The sequence below is a fragment of the Myotis yumanensis genome, unplaced genomic scaffold, assembly GCF_028538775.1.
Source record: "Myotis yumanensis isolate MYYU_CA2020_CCGP unplaced genomic scaffold, mMyoYum1.0.hap1 SCAF_11, whole genome shotgun sequence".
NCBI lineage: Eukaryota > Metazoa > Chordata > Mammalia > Chiroptera > Vespertilionidae > Myotis > Myotis yumanensis.
Window position 1 is genome coordinate 12898257 of NW_027223762.1, and position 17993 is coordinate 12916249.

A 17993-nucleotide genomic window follows, 5' to 3' on the forward strand; every position below is an offset into this window, starting at 1 on the left:
CAGCCAGCCCGTCCCCTCGCACCCAGGCCCGCGTGGCTCCCCAGCTGCCTCCTGACACGTGGCGAGGCCGCCCCTGCCCTGTGTGATCAGGAGAGGAGAGCAATCCTCGCCAGAGGAGGCGAGAAGTTAAACCCCTGGGTCAGCCAGGAGGGGTCGGGGTCAGGGAGCAGGGCCCAGGGGCGGGAGGGGAGGCAGGGCCGGCAGGAGGCTGAGCGCAGACAGGATGTAGACCGGGAGGAGGCTCTCCAACCTGATGCCCTAGCTGTGGAGAGGGGGGAGGTGAAGGCAGCTGAGCCCCGAGCAGGTTAGGGGAGGGGCCCTGGGCACGGCACCCTGAGCCTGGCCCCACGCAGGGTTGGAGGCAGCTGAGAGCTGACCAGCAGGTGGGTGGGCTCCCAGGCCAGCTTCCCTACGGTGACTCTCGTAACCAGCTCAGCAGGTGGGTCAGTCGGCGAGGGGCAGGCTGCTGTCCCGGGGCCCCAGGGTCAGGGGTGAAGCTGGGCCCGAGAGGCAGGCCGGGCACAGAAACCTCTGTGGCAGCTGCGTCTCCCCCTCCCAGGCTGGGCGGAGGCGGGGGAGCTCAGGAGGTCTGTGTGACGCACTCTGGCACCCTGAGTGTCCCTGCAGAGCTAACCCTGAGAATGCTGGTGTGGGGTTTGGGCAAGAGATCCCAGCCCATACCACCCCCTCACCTGCCTGACCAGCTGCTGCTTGGGCACCATGTCCCCCTGGGGTGGGGGGTGGGGCTGCTCGGACAGGCTTTCTAGGGTGTCTCTTGGGGTGCAGGTGAGGAGAGGGATACAAAATAGCAAAGTCCTTAAAGGGTCCCCAGTCCTCCAGCAATACAGCCCAGTACGTGTGACGCCCCTGGGACACGCGCTCATGTGGTGTTGTCTGAAGCCGAGGGCTTCCCTGAGCCTGGGGGCACCCTGCTGTCCGTGCCGGCAGCTGGAACCAGGACATCTGCACCCTCTGCCCACCTCTTACCTCTGGGCAGATGCAGCCCAGCCAGCTCCTCCTCCTCCTCGGCCACTGGTCCTTCTCCAGGCCTGGGGTGCCCCGTGCACCAAGCAGAGGAAGCCTTCACAGAGGCATGGTCGGGCGGAGCACCAGGGTGACCCGGGAGCCCTGCGGGGCGCCAGCCTCAGCCGTCCTTTCCGGCCTCAGGCAGCCCCAGATGGTGCCCCGTCTGAGGGGACCCTGATTTGCAGGTTCACCCAAGGGCAGTGAGCTCCAAACTGTGAGCAGGAGAAACTGATAACATTTCTTTCACTCAAAGAAAACTAACGAACCTACCCCACCCTGCTTCCGTAAGAAATGTACTTTTACAAACATTTGATTGGGCCCAGCCAGTGTGGCTCAGTGGTTGAGTGTTGACCCATGAACCAGGAGGCACATGCCAGGGTTGCGGGTTCGATCCCCGGTGTGGGCACCCAGGAGGCAGCCGATCGATGATTTTCTTGCATCATTGATGTTTCTACCCCCTCCCCTTCTTCTCTGAAATCAATAAAAATATATTAAAAAAACTTTTGGGAAAATATAAAAATACTATGGGTTTGATGTCATTTGGAAATGAATTTGTATTTTATTACTCACCAAAGCATCTGAAGGCCGCTGGGTCCCAGCTTTCCCGTCTGTAAAGTGAGAGGATTGGCTTGGCATTCGTTCTCTGGTCCCTCGGTGCCATGTCATAGGCTCAGACAGGTGCATGGTGGTATAAAATGGGCAGTGGGCTCACTTTATTTTTTTCCTGAGGTGCATACCTCCCAGATCAGATAGATTTATATTCTTAGAAAAATCTTAAACCACTCAGATAGCAGGTCTGATGGTCCTGTTTCTTGCCCAGCTTCCTCCCCACCTTTCCCTGTATTAGAATAAGGTGTGTAGTAATTATCGAATAAATGAATGAAGGGATGAGTGAATGGATGAATGAAAGGAGGAGGATGATATTGGTGTTTGGACAGCCTGCGCTATGCCTGTCAGTGCATCTCTGTAGAGTACGTTTAACTTGGGTCTCTCTCCACCCACGAAGTGTTGGGCAGAAGGCTTGAGGGTGGAGGGCTTAGGCAGTAAATGTTACCACAATCGCAGGGTCATAGAGTCTCTGGGCTTCCCAAGGGACAGCTGCTGCTTTGGGGTGCTGGTTGTCCTCAGTTTCTTTTCTTTTAAATGTTTTTATTGATTTTTAGAGAGAGATGAAGGGAGTGGGATAGATAGAAACATTGATGAGAAACATCATCCATCGGCTGCCTCCTGCACGCCCCCTAGTGGGGATTGAGCCTGCAACCTGAGCATGGGCCCTGACCTGGGAATGGAACCAGTGACCTCTTGGTTCATGGGTCGATGCTCAACCACTGAGCCGTACTGGCCAGGCCTCAGTTCTATTCTTGTTCTTGACTCCTCAGAGCCAACACCTTCGGCCCCGCATGTCACAGGCAGGTCTGCCGCCCCCGAGGAGCCTGCTCCGTCTTCATCTCGGTCTGCTCCTGCACCGACAGCCTCCTCCTCCAGCCATGCTGAAGACGCCCAGCCCTTGCTGAAAGAAGGGGGCCCGAGGGAGAGCAGCACCAAGGTATCTGGAAAGCGAGAGGAGGAGGAAGTCGGGGTCAGAGTGGACCACTGGCTGATCGCAAGCGTGTTTTTGAGATATACCAGTGTGGGTCCAGCTTGAGGAAAGCAAAGAAGAGCCTTGAGGCAGCTGCCCCTAGCACTTAAGGCGAGAACCTGCAGAGGGCCTGGGAGAAGGCTGAAGAAAAGAGAAACGAGAGAGAAGGGGTGAGGGGGGTGAGGTGAAGGGCAGAGTATGGCGGGGAGCTGAGGGCAGCCGTGAGGGAGGCCGGGAGGGCAGGAGGAGGTCACACCGGGTTCTGGGTTCCGAGGGAAGCAGGATGTGGAGGAGAGTCCCGAGGGACTTAGGTGCACCGAGACGAGTAATCTGAGCCAGCACCCAAGATAGCAGGCGCGAGGCAGCTGACGGAGACAGAGCAGCCAAAGGCTGTGCTTGACAGGCTGACAAATGGCTTGCACTTAGAAGGTGACCTTGGCCCAGAGGATTCTCTGCGCCGAGTGAATTTAGTAAAGCCGCCGGGAGAGGCACTGTGTGGGGGCTCCTGCTCCTTCTTTGAAAGAGACATAAAAGTGCCGTAAACATACCCGAAGGCCTGCTGTGTGCATGTGCTGTGCTAGGCCTGGCACCCAGTGATGGCGAGGGTCAGGTCCGGGCCACAGCCCTTCCACGGCAGAGAGGTGACACCGTGACACAAAGGAAGAATGACTCAGTGCTGTGAAGTGACCCCCTCCCCCCCTCACTGTGGCCACTCACTCCCATGGTCACTGCCAATAACTTCACCCCCACCGGCATCTCAAGTCCAAACATCCCCCTCACTCACCACTGTCTCCTGTTGTTCTAGCTCAATCCATCTAATATTCCAGCTCTAATATTTTGTTTCTTCTTATGTATAAACGATATTCTCCTTGAAATTGGATCGTTCCTATTAGCGTCTTCTCTCTCTGTTATTTCTTTCATCTTAATAAAACAAAACAAAGCCAGAACCATTCTTTCCCGAGTCCACTGGAGTCAGGCTCTAGTCCCTACCTCCCGCCCCACCCCCCAAAGTGCCCACATTCAGGCCACTGAGGACCACCACCGTCCCAGGTGTGGCACATCACTGCCCTCTTTTAACTTGACCCATTGGCAGCTTTCTTAGCTCATCCTACTTGGATTCCCTCCTGGGGTTGGAGGCAAGGGACTGGCTTCTTCCTTGGTTCTCTGCCTCCATCAATGGCAGCTCCTTCCTAGTCCGTCTTTGCTGGACCCTCTTCACATTCTTGACCTCTGCATGCTGGAGGCCCCCAGAGCTCAGACTTCTGGCCTCTTATCCATTTATTCCGACCCCCTGACCTGGTACAATGCATGGCACTGAGTGCCATCTATACGCCAGAGGACTTCCAAATGTCCCTTCCAGCCCAGACCTTCCCCTGGCATCAAGTAGCAGTGAAATTATCTATGTATATAAAAGCCAAGCGACTAGAACGACCGGTCACTATGTGCTCACTGTAGCTGGCTGACCAGCCTGATGGGGGTGGGGCCAGCTGGCCAACCTCCTGCGGCCCCTCCCTCTGGCTGGCCGGCCCCCACCTGTGCACGAATTCATTCACCGGGTCTCTAGTATATATATTATATATGACCTAAATTATTGTATAAGTTATATATTATATATAACCTTATCCAGATAGTTAGGTAGGTAGATAGAGAGATAGATAGATACTCACCTTCTATGGTGGGTGGCAGTAAAAGGCAACTCCAGCCTTCCAGCTGCTCTGGCCAAAAATCTTGGGCCCATCCTTGCCTCCTCTCTCTCTCTCTCATTGCACACCTCACACATCAGCAAGAGCAGTGGGCTCCACTTTGAAATAGTCCAGATCCAGCCAGTCTGCCATCCCATTCCTGCTACCCTCATGCAAGCCCATCACTCCAACACATGTGAACTCTTGTTTTATTTTTGCAACTTCTCGTGTTAAATTATTTCAAAACTAGAGGCCTGGTGCATGGATTTGTGCACTGGTGGGGTTCCTTGGCCTGGCCTGCATCCTCTCGCAATCTGAGACTCCTCAGGGAATGTCGGAGGCCTGGTGCATGGATTCAGCCCAATCCCCGCAGGCCAGGCCGAGGGACCCCACTGGTGCATGAATCCATGCACCAGGCCTCTAGTATACATATAAGATTTTTGGTTAATCTCTTCCCGTCCTCCCCCTCCCCTCTTCCCTCTGAGATCCATCAATCTGTTCCATATTTCCATGCCTGTGCATTGAGCGTCTGTCCCTGGTAGTCAGTGCATGTCATAGCTACAGGTCGAATGGTTGAATGGTCGCTGAGGCATATATGTATATATTTATAAATTAAAACAAAACAACACTTAGAGCCCCTCCCCCAGTGGGAGTCAGATCACGTCATCCTCTGCTCAGACTCCCGTGACTCGCTGTGTCCTGCAGAGGAAAAACCCGGGTCCTGGGTATGGACCACAGAGCCAGCGCGCTCACGCCTGCCCCACCTGCCAACTCCAGCCGGTGGCCCAGCATCTTCTGACTTGGGTGCTCCAACCAGAGCGCCCTCCTCATTGCTCCCAGCGTGCCCAGCACACCCCAGCCTCAGGGCCTCCGCATTCGCTGTTCCCTCTGCTCCGAACACTGCATGGCCTGCTCCTTCCCCTCACGTATGTCGCTGCCTACTCTTGGCCTCCTCAGTGAGTCCCCTGGGCCCTCCTGCCCAAGGCAGAAGCCCTTTGCCCTCTGCCCCTTATTTCCTGCTGGCGTGCAGTGCCCGGCGTTAGAGGCGGGCCTGTTTGTTCTTTGTCCCCTGGTCTCCCCACTCCATGGGAGCGCTCTGGAAGCACGGCCTTGTCATTTTGTTTATTCCCAGAACAGTGATTGGCACACGCTTGAATGAATGAAGGTATAGAAAGCACAGTTGGGTCCCCAAGGGTAATGGAGTTTGCCTTGACCTTGTGCCAGATCCAGTTCACCATCTCCAAGTCCGCCCAGGAGACGATGCGACTGAAGCAGAAGAAGGAGATGGAGCTGGTCCAGAGGGCGGAGGAGCCGGGCAGGGCGAGGGAGCTCACGGCCCAGAGCCTGGGTGCCCGGAGAACCTCGATGAAGGAAGGTACTGGTACTGGGGCCAGGATTCCCTCAGGCTGGGAGACTTCTTGGCCAACACCTTTGGCCCAAAGAGAGGCTGCCACAGTTCCTCCCTTTCTCCTCCTGAGGCTGGACAGGGAGCCACACCTGCTCTCTGGTAGCTCACCCTTGGGCCCATTTCCAAAGGAGGCAGCTGGGGTCGGGGATCAGACAGAACTGGCTCCATCCTAGGACTTTCTCTCCCCCCACAGGCCTCCTTCCCCTCCGGGGAAGAGGGACCCTGTCTGTGCCCACTGGGATAAGCAGCCCCCGCAGACACAACAACGGTGTCGTCCTGAGGAAGCGAGCCAACCGGGCCTCACTGCCCAGCATCCCCGTCAGCAAGCAGGAGCCCCGCTTCGCCCGCCATGCTTCAGGTGGGGCCCAGACCGGCTGGTGGGGGGTACGTGCCCCTCTCGCTGGGTTGCCTTGGGATACCGTGGGCCTGGCAAAGGTGAACCTGGCAGCCCATGTTAGAGTAGGGGTGGCCCTCCCACCAGAGAGAGGAACAAAGTCTGGGAGTCAAAAGCATCTATGGGCCGGGCTGGGACCCCCGGGGTAGGGCTATTGGAGCTGTGATGGCTGGACAGGTATGACCAGCCTTTGTGACATGTCCTAGACCACGGATACTGGGAAACGGCGTCCCCGGAAGTAGCTGGAAACACCAGGAAGAAGAGGAGAGAGTTCTGGGAAGGCCCGGGTGTCCTGCAGGTTGCCTCATAAGATGCCAAGGCTGGACAGTGCTGGGTACAGACGGGATCTGAGGACCCAAAGATTCTCTGGGATGTTCAGGAGGGGGTCAAGGAATGGGGCTCTGTCCCCATTCCTCCAGGGGAACGTCTGCTCTGCTTCGCCCTTTTGTGTTCCGGGCGTCCACATGAGAGTTCACTCAAAAACAATGTGCTATTGAGGAACGTTTGAAAGCCACCAACCTGGTTCAGAGTTTCTGTGAGTGCGAGATGTGGTGGGACATTGACGGGAGAGCAGGGCAGCGTTAGCCGGAAGTAACATTGACCCACTTCCTTTTCCATTCCCTTTCTATCCGTTTGTTCAAGCAGGAAGTCTTCCTTTGGTGCTCGTCTTGAGCATGTTTTTAAGGCGTGCAAATATCCTTTTATTTATTTATTTATTTTTAAATATTTTTTTAATTGATTTCAGAGAGGAAAAGAGAGGCAGAGATAGAAATGTCAACAATGAGAGAATCATTGATTGGCTGACTCCTGCACACCCCCTACTGGGGATCGAGCCCGAAACCTGGGCATATGCCCTTGACCAGAATTGAACCTGGGAACTTTCAGTCTGCAGTCCGATGCTCTATCCACTGAGCCAAACCGGCCAGGGCAAAAAATCTCCTTTTAAATAGAAATCTTTCTCCAGGCTTGAGACATGGGAAGCTGGCTGCAATTTTATACTAGAGTTTAGAAGGTTCTTTTAGTTTTACTGTGAACATTGGCCATATTTTATGACAAATGATATTAGTTTACCAATTATGGTAGTGACATAAATTTCCCTTTAAAATAAACTTATGTAGGATTTGAAAAGTGGTTTAATTTTAAGAAAAATACCATAACAATTAAAGTATAGGTGATTAAGAGATATGGAAAAAAACCCCAAACTCCATGAAAGTGGTCATTGAATGGTTGATACTTGGGAAATAGTGCTCTATCTAATCCACCCTACTCATTTTATACAGCAGAACTGAGACCTAGAGTCTCAAGGTCATTCAAGGTCATGCAAGGAGATGGTGGACCCTCGGGACTAAGACTTTGGTTGATGACTCTTGTGCCAACGCAGAGCTGAGAAGAGAATGTAGGAAGGAGGCCTTTGTGTTTGGCTTTAAATGAAGGGCTGCCCCTCAGCTCAGATTTGCCCAGGACCTCCTGGGTGTGCCAGAGTGGGCAGGATTGGGGGTGTATTGCTGGTGGGTGGGTTCAATCACATGGCATCAAGTAGCATATCACAGGCAAGTTTGTTTATAATAACAGGTTGGCAAATGCAGGAATGGAAAACTCAACAAAAGGTAGAGTTTGGGATTCTGTGTGGCTCCCAGGAAGCGGCGCCCAGCGCTGGCTTAAGCGCTCCCCGTCCTTCTCCCTGATGCCCGGGGAGGTGGGCTCAGTGCTGCGGGCCAAGCCTCGGGTCCTCTGGTAAAAACTCCCTCGTTTCTTTACCGTGAGTGCAGCTAACTCGTTACCTGCGGTGCTAACTTTCGGGTCCCCTGAGTGGGAAGAAGAGGAGGAGGAGACGGATCTTCGAGCCTTTAAGGAGTTGAGGCCTTTCTCGAACCCGGAGCTGGGGTTGATGGATGCCCTCCAGTGCCTCGACAGCAGTGACTGGTGAGGTGACACCTTCCCCTTCATGCGTGGTGGCTGGGGGAGAGCTGCAGAATAGTTGCTTCCCTCCCCTGCCCCCCCACCTCTCCCACTGCCCACCTCTCCCACTGCTGGGACCTGGTCCCGTGGAGGGAGGTGTGTGTGTGTGTGTGTCTGCGCGCGTGTGTGTGTGTCCAGCCTCCTGTGTCTGCCCCATGAGCTCCAAAAGCCCAGGGTACTGCTCTATGGTGCACCAGAGCCAGCATGGCAGGTATAAATGAGGCTCCCCAGTGCTTCTTTAGGAAACCTTAGAAAGGTCACAGCCCTTTATTTCTCTAAGCCAAGTTCACCTGCTCCCAGTTCCCACCCCTGCGCTGGCGGACACACACTCTTAGTCGTGAGCAGCGCCATGACTCGGGGTCCAGAGCATTTGTGGGAAGCCCTCCCCATCTTCTGTCCTCATGTTCAAGTACCCCCTCTTGAAGGCACCAGCTTGTCACAGGGGTGGTGGTCCTGGTCCTGGGGGTGGGCTTCCCTCTTGGGTGAGGTTGAGCCAGGGGTCCCATAGAATGGCTTTTCCTGGACTGCTAAGATTTCAGCCTGGGCCTGGCCCGTGTGGCTCACTGGTTGAGCGTCGACCCATGAACCAAGGGGTCACTGGTTCAATTCCCGGTCGGGGCACGTGTCTGGTTTGCGGGCTCCATCATCAGTAGGGGGCATGTAGGAGGCAGCTGATCGATGATGTTTCTCTCTCTCACTGAAGTTTCTATCTCTCTATCCCTGTCCCATTTTCTCTCTCTAAAAATCAATAAAAACATATTTAAAAATATAAGGGTTCAGCCTGGGTGTGCCAGCAGGAAACCCTGCCTTCGGGCCATCAAATCCCACCCTGCTGCGGTGCGGAGAGGGTGGCGGTGCGGTGCCCCTGGTCTGCAGAGGGGGCGGGGCTCCGCCCTCCCCACCTGCCTGTGACCGGCCTGGGCTTGCTTCTCAGGCACATGAAGGAGAAGGGCCTGGTGAGCGTCCAGCGCCTGGCAGCCTGTCACCCGGAGGTCCTCGCTGGGAGGCTGCATGACGTGTCCTTGGCCGTGACTGGAGAGGTGAGGCCTCCCAGACAGCCTGTGTCCTGTGCACCCTGCCCACTCCGACCTGTCCCCCTTCCCTGGGGCTGCTGTTCAAAGTGGGTCACAGAACAGCCACGGAGAAGCCATGGCTCCTTGGATCAGGGGCATCTCCCACTTATTTCTCAGCCCTCAGCCCTCAGCCACTAAGGTGGGAGGTAGCCACCCATTTCTCAGATTAGAAAACTGAGGCCTGGGGTTTCCTTATTTCTATGCCATCGGCCTACATTCTCCTCTGTACTCAAAATGCCAGAGGAGGGATGGAGTGTCCTCGGCCAAGTCTCCAACTTCAGGGTGGTTGTAACATTTCCCAAGCCCTTTCTCCCAGGGGCTGGTGCTGGGCTGGGCTGGGCCCAGATGGGCAATAAGATGCATCTCATCGCAGATGGAGGCCATGGCCCCCAACCCCTTGGGAATAGATTGTTGCAGTGGGGGGCCTTGTGAAGATCAAATTGAACATCTATACTAATAAAAGTGTAATATGCTAATTAGACCGGATAGACTGGATGTCTTCCTGACATCCTTCCGGACAAAGCCACAGTGGCTGCGAGGGCTGAGAAGGGCCAGTAGTGTCAGCAGCAGCAGGGTGATAGGGGCAGCACCTTCCCCTGATAGGCCCAGTTGCCTCCCACAGTGGGAGGCCAGGCTGCGGCTTAGGTCCACTCCCTGTCAGTAGGACATCCCCTGAGGGTTCCTGGACAGGCCAGGCTGAGGGGACCCCCCCCCACCAGTGCATGAATTTTCATGCACCGGGCCTCTAGTTATTTATAAAAGTACTTGGAAGACTGTTGTACAAATTTCAGATGATAATGATGGAATTAGTAATAATATTTTTTTAAATGGGACAAAATATTGCCCAGAGCTACTGCAGCCCAGGAGTCCTGGGCCTGAGGTGAGGATGGAGGCACAGGTGGGGGTGCAGTGCCCATTCTTGGAGCCCCCGACAGGGTCCAGCAGTGTGGTTCCTCTCCCATCTCTCCCCGAGGTCACCAACCTCCGCTCCAAGGTGTCCCGCTTGGCCATCCGCGTCCTGGGAGACCTCTTCCGGGCCTTGAAGAAGAATATGGACCAGGAGGCGGAAGAGATTGCCCGCTGCCTGCTGCAGAAGATGGGCAACACCAGCGAGTTCATCCAGAGAGCGGCCAACCGGTCCCTGGGGGCCATGGTGGAGCATGTGACCCCTGCCCGATCCCTGGCGGCCCTCACCTCAACGGGCATCTAGTATGTGGCAGCCAGCTGTCTGAGGGGTGGGGGTGGCCCAGGAAGGGGAGGGGAGGTGAGGGGCCTGGGGTGGGAGAGGAGGGGGACTGAGCAAGTGCTTCACACGTGCAGCTGGGGGAGCTCCTGGTGGGGGCTGTCCCACCTTCTGGAGCCAGGTGAGGAGACCTGGCAGACAGGGAGGGGTGCTTTGTTCTGTTCAAAACTGAGGAGTCCTAGTGGCAGAGCTAACATCCCCAGAGACACTGCAGAGGCAGCCTTCCGCCTGTTCAGGGGACGGGCATTTCTGATGAAATCTGGGCCGTCGGAGAGCAAGGCACACTCTCATCTTCAGCTGGCACTGCTCGGCCTTCTGGGGAGGAGAATGGGGCTCACTGCTACAGCGGCCGGATTTGCTTTTCCCTCGTAGAAAAACCCAAACCAAAAGCAAAACCTAAAGCATTTCTCAAGCCCTTTCTCCTGCCGCCAGCAAAAGAGTTTTCAACCACAAGCCAGCCAGGACGCTTCTGCAGGGAGGCCCTCAGACAGACCCGGGCAGTGAGCAGGCAACCAGGCTCTGGGCGCAGCCTGTGCAAAGGGTGAGGAGCTCCAAGCCACGTTGCCCGGGTTCACATCCTGGTGGCTTAACTGCCCTGTCCCTCCATTTCCTCATCTGTGAAATGGGAATAATAAAATTGCTGTGAGGAGTAAACGAATAGATTCATGGAAGAGCACTTAGAACAGGGTCTGCCTCCACCTGACCTTTGTCCCCTGCTCACTGTGGCTCTTATTAACTTGGGACAAATTAATTGTATGTTTTTCTGGATTCCTCCCTTTGCCTCAGCTTCCTCACCTGCAAGATGAGGATAATTGTAGCTTATGAAGTTGAGGAGATAATGGTTTGAAGGTGCTCAGATGTAGGGTGCCAGGCACAGAGGGTACCCTCACTACAATCTGAGATGATTGATTATTGTTGTGGGAACCAGGGTCAGGTGTCCTCGGGGGAGCCTAGAATTCCTGGGGGTCCTGCTACAATGCAGATTCTGACTCAGATGCTAATGGTGCCAGTGCCTGGACCACACTGACTAGGGAGAGCCCAGGAGGGGCGGGGGAAGAGGCCAGTGCTGCCTGATAGACTGTGGACTCGAAGACCCTGCTTGAAAAGGTGAAAAGGAAGAGGTGACATCCTGATGGGGCTCTCTCGTAAGATCTCAGGTCCCCTGTGTTAGGATTCCAAATCCCCACCAACACCGTCCCTCCCTCCTGTCTCAGTTCCACTCAGTAGATGTGCAGTAAGCTCCCTCGGACTGTTGGTGCACGACCTGGTCAGGCTGACCCAGGCCCCAGCGGGCGGGCACTGGGGATTCAACTAAGAGGGAGACTAGTTGCCCACTGCCCGGGAGCTCCAGCCTGACTGGGGGCCGCAGGGCTGCACCTGTGCATGGTGGGGACAGGGGCAGTGCTCCCCCGGGAGTGGCTAGGTCTGCCTGGGGGCCGGGGAAGGCAGAGATGCTGATTGGGGAGGACCTTTCTTGGTGGAGAAAGATGGGGATGAGCACTTAGGCCAGGGGTGGGGAACATCTGGCCTGTGGACCGTATAAGGCCCACGAAATCATTTGGTCCGGCCCTGCCCAGGCATTAGGGGTGAGTTAATGAAATGTTTGACCAAACACAGCAGGAAAAATTTTAAGCTGATAATTTTGTGTGGCCACCTGATTATCAGGACACCTGATAATTTTGTTATGAACATCCAAATGGCCCTTGGCAGAAAAAAAGTTTCCCCACCCCTGATTTAGACAGGGCAGGCTGTGACGCAGGAAGACGCGGAGAGCGGCGGGCACAGGCATCTCTAGGGACACCAAGTGGCTTCCCTTGTTCTTGCCTGTCCCCCTGTGGTTGTTGTCAACCTCAGTTCCATTGTCAGGAAGGGTCTGCTCTTTCCCCAAAGATTCTCCTCAGCCCACACGGGACAGGATTTAGGGGCCATCACAGCATGAAACATGGATGCACAATTGTAGGTCCATGTGGGCCAGCCTGGGGACCGCCCCCCTCCCCTTCCTTGACTGAGCCCTTGACGTGCCGTGTTTTCTCTCAGCCACAGAAACCCCTCGGTCCGGAGATGCACCGCCGAGCACCTCGCGGCCGTCCTGGAGCAGATAGGCGCCGAGAAGCTTCTCTCGGGCACCAGGGACAGCACGGACATGCTGCTGCGCAACCTGGTCAGGCTGGCCCAGGACTCCAACCAGGACACCAGGTGAGGCAGGGCAGGGCCTGGGGACTGCTGACCGGGCCTGTGCAGGGCAGATGGGGCAACCAGCCAGCCCTGGCCCTCACAGCGCGGCTTCCCCGGGATCATGGGGACAGATGGATGGACGGAGCGGTGTCCTTTCCTTACAGCGGTCCCATCTCCCCAGCGTCATAGCCAGGCTGCTCAGGGAACGGTCAGCACTCCCACCCCCACTGCCCACCTTCCTACTCTCTCCAGCCACAGTGACCTCGCTCTTCTTCCTGCCCCACCCCAGCTCCCTTCTCTGTCAAGACTCAGTATTCATTTTTTCAATAGATCGTTAAGGAGCACTCTTTTCATTATTCTGGCGATGACCGTGAATAAGAAAAATTAGGCCTCAGCTGTCTTGGAGTTTTCCTCCTAGTGGGGTAGACGAACAATAAACAAATAAATAATTATGGTAATTTTAGATACAGGTAAGGGATAAAGAGGAAAAAACAAGATGTAATAGAGAATGGGGTGGGGGCTATGTTAGACTGAGAGTTGGGGGGATCTTTCTAAAGAGTGACATTTGAATCAAGAGCTCGGCTCTTTGAGGATCTGGGGTGGGAGTGTCCCAGGCAAAGGCAATGGTACCAAGGCCCATGGGTGGGACTAAGCTGGGTTTTCATGGAAGACCAGGGCCAGGCTGGGTGGAGCAGGGAGTGGCCAGTGTGGGTGATGAGGCAGAGGGGGCAGGGCCAGGCCAAGGAGGGCCTCTCAGGCCACAGTCAGGGATTGAGGTTTTGGTTTGTGTGTGACCGGGAGCCACTGGAGGAGTTTTTAGTAGGAGCATGAGGCAGCTAGATGATGATGCTACGCAGGAGAGTGATGGGCTCGGATTGATTGGCTTTCAAACCCAGGGTTGGGGTCTAGTTAATCACACTCAGCTCACAGCCCGCTGTCGCCATGTCTGCAGACTGCACCCCACGTGGTACAGCCCCAGAGGCACGTCCACCCTGGTTCTCTAATTTTCATTGATCTAACGGGTAACAGTGCCAGCTCGTTGCTGCAGCGTGCTTTTTACCTGGTTACTAGCTTGAGAGTTTCTTTATATGCTTGCTAGCCTTTTACTAAAAAACATGCAAGCCAACACCCTGGCTGCTCATTGGAGGGTTGATAGTGGGGGGTGGAGCCGGGATGGAGGAGGGCACGGACTGATGGCTACCCCATGGCCCAGGCAAGAAGGGCTGGCGGCTGCTGCGTGAAGGGAGGTGGATTGGACTAGGGTTAGGGCAGCGCCGACAGGAGGTTGGCTTTCAAAGAGGGAGCAAAGATGACATTGAGGTTTGTAAATGAGCAACCGGGTGAATGGTATTACCTTTTACTGACATGAGCAATATTGTCAGGGGAGAGAAGGTTTGGGTGGTTTGTTTTAACTGCTGCGGGGGATGGAAATCAAAGTCTAACACCCTCTCCCTCTGACCTTCCTTTCACACTGGATCGTGCTGACTGCACTGGCCTTTCCTTCCTGGGACCTTAGGCTTCTCGGTTTCCACGGCACCTCCTCCCTGGTTCTCCTGTCCTTCTGTGGCCATTTCCCCACCCTCCCTGCCTTCGGAATGTCGGCGGCCACATTCTTTAGTGTCTTTAGTCCTTGTCCCCCTCGTGTGACTCTCTCTGAAAGGTGCCATCACTTCCGGGCGCTCCAGCCACAGGAGACTCTGATGCTTCCCAACCTCTGGCTCCAGCCCACACCCTTTCAGGGCCATATCTCTGGTGCCTCCACAGGACCCATCAGCAGGATGTCCAACTGCCGTCTTCAAGTGCAAAGTGCTCCTAAATGAACCCATTGCCTTCTCCCCAAGCCTGCTTCTTCCCTCTGTTGTTAAAAGTCACTATTATTTACTGAGTCATCTGAGGTGCAGAATGGGGAATTTCATACTTCATTGATTCTAAGACACATTTCCTCCCCACATCTTAATGTCTTATAATCAGGCAGCTCACAGTTATTGACCAGGGAGCAATTATGACCTAGGTTTTACTATCTGCACATTTGCAAACTTGGTCATTGCTGCTCATGGTATAAACCTTTGAATTAAAACCTGCACTGTAGGAACTGCACTAAGAGGCTTTCTTTGCTTATTAGCCTTTCCTATTTATTTTAAGAAGACATCGTGGATGCTCTGTGGGGAATTGTTGAGTTTAATTGCTGTTTAAAATGTCTTAGAAATATTATACTATTGCTTGGCATCGAAATGAAAAGTTACTGCATATAAGGCATGGAAATAGAGTGATGGGATATAAATTAGATATCAATGCAAACATTCATCACTGAAGGAATAACCAAAATTCCGCATTTTCTTGCAAAGCCGCCAGCAAGTACTATACACTCCCCTTAAGTACTGCTCCCTTCTGTTGCTGAGATCCCATGCGAAAGGGCTGCCTTCACATGTGAGGCAGCATCATTGAAGGCAGTGAACGTGGCCAGTGTTTTCTTTTTCTGTTTTTCCTTAGTGGAAAATAAGTTAATGGTGCATTTTACAATCAATAAAGTCTTCAGTTGAGCAATATATGGCCATTTTCAATGTTTCATGCTCTACCTCCAGTCAACTACCAAGTCCTGCAGTTTCAACTTCCTTAGCAGCTCTTGAATCTGGTTACCCCCACTCTACCGCCTTGCTCCAGGCCTTTATCCTTTCTTGTCTGGAATGTTACAGTGGCCCCCAAATCGGTCTCCGGCCCTAGCCTTGTCCTCAAAGATCTATCCTCCACACTGCTCACAGTGCAAATTGGTTCCCCCCTTAGCTTCCCAGGGAATGTGGGCTAAAGTCCAACTCCTCACCTTCTCCCTAAACTGGTCCTACCCCTCCTCCAGCCTCCTCTGTTCCAGAGTTCAGCCCTGCCTGCCTTTCTCCAGGAACATGCCTGCTGATGTGTCAGGCTGTCTTATGGATCTGAGAATGCCCCCCTCCTCCCATTTACTCCCCAATCCTGTCCCACTTGTGAACTCCTACTTACCTTTTGAATCCCAACCCGAGGATCACCTCTTCTATGAAGCCCTCCTTGATTCCCTGCCCCACCAACCACTATTCACCAGGAAGAGTTGACCACTTCCTCCTATTCTGCCCCACTGCGCCTTTCCTCAGATTTCTAAATACCCGTACTAGAAAAAGTTTGGTATAGCCATCCAATGGAATATTATAGAGTCATTAAAAAGGGTAACATGGGAAGATGATTAATGATAAAGTAAAAAAAGTTGTATACAAGTTGTATATACATTCTGATATCAACTGAATGTATATAAATTGGAAAAAGATGATGAGAAAACATGTCAAATTTGTAATAGTGGTTTTCTCTGTAATGGGAATGGTGCTTATTTTTGTATGAATCTAGTCTTTAAATAAGTAGGGATCATTGTCATAACTAGTAAAAGTATTGAAACCTCTCTTACTATAATTAGAAAGCTGTGCGAAGTTGTACAGCAACTTTACAATATGTTTCTGTGGCTGTTTCTTCATCTTGCTCTTTGTCCTGTGGCAGGTTTTATGGCCGGAAGATGGTGAGTATCTTGATGTCGAACGCCAAGTTTGACGCATTTCTGAAGCAGTGCCTGCCATCCCACGACTTGCGGAAGGTCATGGCGGCCATTAAACAGCGGGTGAGTTGGTGGGTGTGATGGGTGTTGGGTGGGGGACCAGAGCTGAGACTGGCAGCCCTCACGCAGGTCAGGGGGTGGGGGCTGCACTCGGAGGCTTTTATTTCACCCAGGACTCCTGCCGGGCGAGGTCAGCATGATTTCCTTGTCCTCTAAGCCTGGTTCTGCCCCTCTCTGCCTGTGTCCCTTGAGTCTCCCTGGGCCTCCACATCTCCATCTGTGAAATGGGGATCTTGACCCCCAATACTTGGCCCTGACTACCAGCGCTCTGGGAGGCTCAGCTGCGCCCTGGGAGGCCTCCAGGGGGAGAGGTTAAGGTCGAGGCTGGAGTATCCGGCACTTCCCCAGAGGCTACTCCTTCTGGTTCACGCTCTATGTGCATTTTTCAAGGGACTAGAAGAGAGTGAAGAACTGCCGTCTACCAAAGGCCACAAGGTGTCGAGGAGTCTGGCCGTGTGTGAAAATGGGCTGCCCGGTGAGGACGGGTACGGCCACTCTTGTCTCCCTGGGGCTCCACCTCCAAGATGCTGATGGGGCAGCCAGGGTGGCTCTGGCCGGGAGTTAGAAACCAAGCAGGAATCTGAAGGTCACTCCTGTGCCTAACACTTAAACTCCTGGGAGGACCCATCTGATCTCCTTAGCAGGGACCCAGGGAAGCCCACCCCCGCTCCAAGAGTAGCTTCCTGCTCTCTCCCACGTGTCCTCTGGGCCAGACCTGAGCAGCCGGGCTCCCGGCCCCTTCTCTTCTCTCTCCCTGCTCTGCCTTTGCTTCTGCTGGTTCTTTGCTTTGTGTGGGCCGTCTGCACCTAGAACAAGCCTGTTTATTCTACCAAATCCCACGAGATCCAGCTCACCTGCCACCCTCTCCCAAGAGCTCTATCTTACACTCTGTGTCCCCACGACCTCTGGGGGACAGGTCATCCCGATCCTGCAGTCCTCTGTCAGCCATGGACTTAGCCGTCCTGTCTCCCACGGGTCTGCGAGCCCTTAGGGCAAGACCATCTCTCATCTCCTTGTTCTCAGCGCCCTGCACAGGTCTTGGTGCTCAGAAGACAGAGAGTGGAATGTAGGAATGAATGACAGAATGGTGTCGGGCTCTGCCGGTGGGACTCGGGTGCAAGGCATGAGCTCAGAAGAGCGAGGCTTTGAGCTGGGATGAGGCTAGAGTTCTGTATGGAGCTGCTCTCATTCTGGCTGGAATGGGCCAGGGGGCACAGGGGGCATGTGATCTCAGCGTAAGAGAACAGGACTTTTAAACATCGTTCCAGTTTCTGGAGGACTGTGAGCAGGGCCTAGACAACCAGGGGGCAGGATTCAGGCACCTGGCAAGATCTTCCCCGACTCTTAGGTGAAACGTGCCCCAGTTATCCTTTTGTGATTCCGCCCCCTCACTCCAAGCTTTCTCCTCCGTCTTTCACCTGCCTGCTGAAAAGAAAAGGCAGGAAGAGAGAGTCCTGCCCCCTGGGGCTCTAGGCAACCATATTGTTGTCCCCGGAGGAAGGGGCCTGGGATAAGGTGTGTCCATGCCCCGGCTGCCCAGGTCAGATGCTCCTTCTGCTTAGGCTCAGCTCCAATGGCCCGAGGCTGGCGGGGCTGCGCTCTTCCTGGCGGGGTGGCTCGGAGATGGCGGAGCAGCTGCGGGAGCTGACACGGCTGCTGGAGGCCAAGGACCACCAGTCTCGGATGGAAGGTGTGGGGCGGCTCCTTGAGCACTGCAAGGCCAAGCCGGAGCTCATCACCGCCAACCTGGTCCAGGTGAGCCTTCCCCCCGTCTCTCCCCATGGGTGCAACTTCAATTTGGAAAACTCTGAACAGGGTTAGAC

The 17993-nt window shown here is 54.4% G+C and overlaps 1 protein-coding gene across 1 annotated transcript in view; it reads left to right on the forward strand.

The window, feature by feature from the left end:
- The window catches only part of TOGARAM2 (TOG array regulator of axonemal microtubules 2), a 43159-nt gene that overhangs the window by 14948 nt on the left and 10218 nt on the right, over positions 1–17993 (forward strand). The window contains exons 7-16 of the mRNA XM_070428402.1: positions 2406–2572; positions 5512–5662; positions 5889–6053; positions 7859–8012; positions 8983–9088; positions 10095–10330; positions 12402–12560; positions 16056–16173; positions 16561–16655; positions 17733–17925. Of these exons, the coding sequence (XP_070284503.1) occupies positions 2406–2572; positions 5512–5662; positions 5889–6053; positions 7859–8012; positions 8983–9088; positions 10095–10330; positions 12402–12560; positions 16056–16173; positions 16561–16655; positions 17733–17925 (1544 nt within the window). The remainder of the gene's footprint in view (positions 1–2405; positions 2573–5511; positions 5663–5888; positions 6054–7858; positions 8013–8982; positions 9089–10094; positions 10331–12401; positions 12561–16055; positions 16174–16560; positions 16656–17732; positions 17926–17993) is intronic.